Below are 2,627 nucleotides of genomic sequence, written 5' to 3'. Positions count from 1 at the left end.
GATGCACAGGTGAGCACGAGTGGAATTACATTTTGTTTTGTTTGTTTGTTTGTTTTTCTGAAGAGATGTGGTCCTTCCCTGTGACCCAGGCTGGAGTGTAGTGGTGGGATCATAGTTCAATGTAGCCTCGAACTTCTGGTCTCCAACAATACTCCTGCATCTGCCATCTAAGTAGCTGAAACTACCGTTGTGTGCCACCAGGCTTGGCTTGAGTACTTATTAAACTACACACTTTTAGCAATATTTAATGTATAGTAATAATGTCTCAATAAGACTATTACAAATCAATGAATGAATAATTTGTTCAGTACAGATTCATGGAAAAATAGACATTAACATGATGAGTGTCTGACATTTATGAAAATACAGCTGCATGAAATGTGCTTCTCTTTACATTCATTAGGTAAACACAATAGTGCATACACATCACACCGTGCTTTCATTACAGGAAGAAAGTTCTGAAAAAGTCACTGGGGTGAACCACATTGTGCTGGGCTCGGTTCAGGGAGCAGTGAGGCCCAGTGTTGTGACCTTCAACCACAGAATCCTAAAAAAAAAAAAAAAAAAAAAAAAAAAGAGGCTGCCTCAAAGTCCCCATCAGTTCCCAGACTCGCTATGTTTCTGGATCGTATCAGTGCATCCGGAGCTCCCTGGTGGCTTTAGTGATTCCTCGCTTGCCATGCTGAGGTCTCCCTGTAGATTATGTTGGGTTTTCTAAGACCGTTTTGCTACTGTAAGATCCACTCCCTGGGACAGAGCGATTCCCTCTAAACCTGATGGAGGTTCTGAACTACAAATAACGTTAAGTGAATCCTGGTGTGTCTGAACTCAAGTGATTGTTACATTAAGCTGCTGTTCCAATCTGTTTCCTCACCTGGGACAACAGGAGCCAGGACCTAGTGAGTTGAGGCCCCAGGAAGATAACGGAATTCTCAGAGGGCACAGCCAGCATCCTCCTCCCAGGGAGAGTCTAAAAGACTGGGGCCTCCCTCATCCCTTTTCACCTGTCCATACAGAGGCACCACCCACATGCAAATCTCACTTAGGCACCCACAGAAAACCACCACACATTTCCTTAAATTCAGGGTCCTGCTCACATGGGAAATACTTTCTGAGACTCACGGACCTCCTGCACAAGAACATGAAACACCTGTGGTTCTTCCTCCTGCTGGTGGCAGCTCCCAGAGGTGAGTGTCTCAAGGCTGCAGACATGGAGATATGGGAGGTGCCTCTGATCCCAGGGCTCACTGTGTGTCTCTCTGTTCACAGGGGTCCTGTCCCAGGTGCAGCTGCAGGAGTCGGGCCCAGGACTGGTGAAGCCTTCACAGACCCTGTCCCTCACCTGCGCTGTCTCTGGTGGCTCCATCACCAGTGGTTATTACTACTGGAGCTGGATCCGCCAGCCCCCAGGGAAGGGACTGGAGTGGATTGGGGGTATCTATACCAGTGGGAGCACCTACTACAACCCATCCCTCAAGAGTCGAGTCACCATATCAGTAGACACGTCCAAGAACCAGTTCTCCCTGAAGCTGAGCTCTGTGACCGCCGCGGACACGGCCGTGTATTACTGTGCGAGAGGCACGGTGAGGGGAGGTGAGTGTGAGCTCAAGACAAAAACCTCCCTGCAGGGAGGCGGAGGAGCGGGCGCAGGTGCTGCTCAGGACCAGCAGGGGGCGCGCGGGGCCCACAGAGCAGGAGGCCGGGTCAGGAGCAGGTGCAGGGAGGGCGGGGCTTCCTCATCAGCTCAGTGGTCTCCCTCCTCGCCAGGACCTCAGCTGTCCCCAGGGCTCCTCTTTCTTTATTATCTGTGGTTCTGCTTCCTCACATCCTTGTGGTAGGAAAGGAAGGAGGAAGGCAAATTTTCCTCTTAGAGTCAAAGTGTCACTAGTTACTAGGAACTTTCCTACAAGTTCCTGAATGTCCCATTTTTCCTTCTTAATTAAAAAAATATATATATTCCAATACTTCTCACCATCTCTTGATTTGTGTCATCAGTTGAATTGTGCTGTCTTTGAAATTCAAATGCTGAAACCTTAAATCCAATTGATCTATATTGGAATTTTAAGGATGGAATTAAGGTTAAATGTGATCATAAGTCTGAGATTCTAATGCAATAGATCTCTTGTCTTTATAAGAAGTGGAAGAGTCACCAGAGACCTCTCACTTTTCCTGTGCACACAGAGAAGAGGCCATGTGGAGACATAGTGGACTAGAAGATGCAAGCCAAGAAGAAGCCGCACCAAGAACCAACCCTGCCAGCACCTGGACCTTGGACATTCAGACTTCAGAATGGTGAGAAAATCAATGTTTGTTGTTTAAGCCACCCACTCCTGTTGTCTTCTTATGAAGACCCAGACAGACTAATACCACATAACTCTGTTAGCTCCTGGAGGGAGAAGCAGCCCCCTGAGGCTGGGCACATCTCTCAGATTTCCATACGAAGTTGGCAGAAATAGTAGTTCTCATATCAAAATGTGTCATGGCCCTGTTGGCCATTTTTTTTTTGACGGAGTCTCGCTCTGTGGCCAGGCTGGCGTGCAGTGGTGCAATCTCAGCTGACTACAACCCCCGTCTCCTGGGTTCAAGCAATTCTCCTTCCTCAACCTCCTGAGCAGCTGGGACTACAG

General features: G+C 48.1%; 1 gene segment (V, D, J or C); it reads left to right on the top strand.

Annotated features, from left to right (window-relative positions):
- The first annotated feature begins 1,071 nt into the window (after positions 1 to 1,071).
- On the top strand, positions 1,072 to 2,307 carry LOC134808396 (immunoglobulin heavy variable 4-30-4-like). The segment is given in 3 exon segments: positions 1,072 to 1,187; positions 1,270 to 1,593; positions 2,182 to 2,307. Coding segments are annotated over 3 exon segments (402 nt in total).
- The last annotated feature ends 320 nt before the right edge of the window (positions 2,308 to 2,627 follow it).

The sequence above is a fragment of the Pan troglodytes genome, chromosome 15, assembly GCF_028858775.2.
Source record: "Pan troglodytes isolate AG18354 chromosome 15, NHGRI_mPanTro3-v2.0_pri, whole genome shotgun sequence".
NCBI lineage: Eukaryota > Metazoa > Chordata > Mammalia > Primates > Hominidae > Pan > Pan troglodytes.
This window is presented reverse-complemented; position numbering and strand designations above follow the sequence as displayed.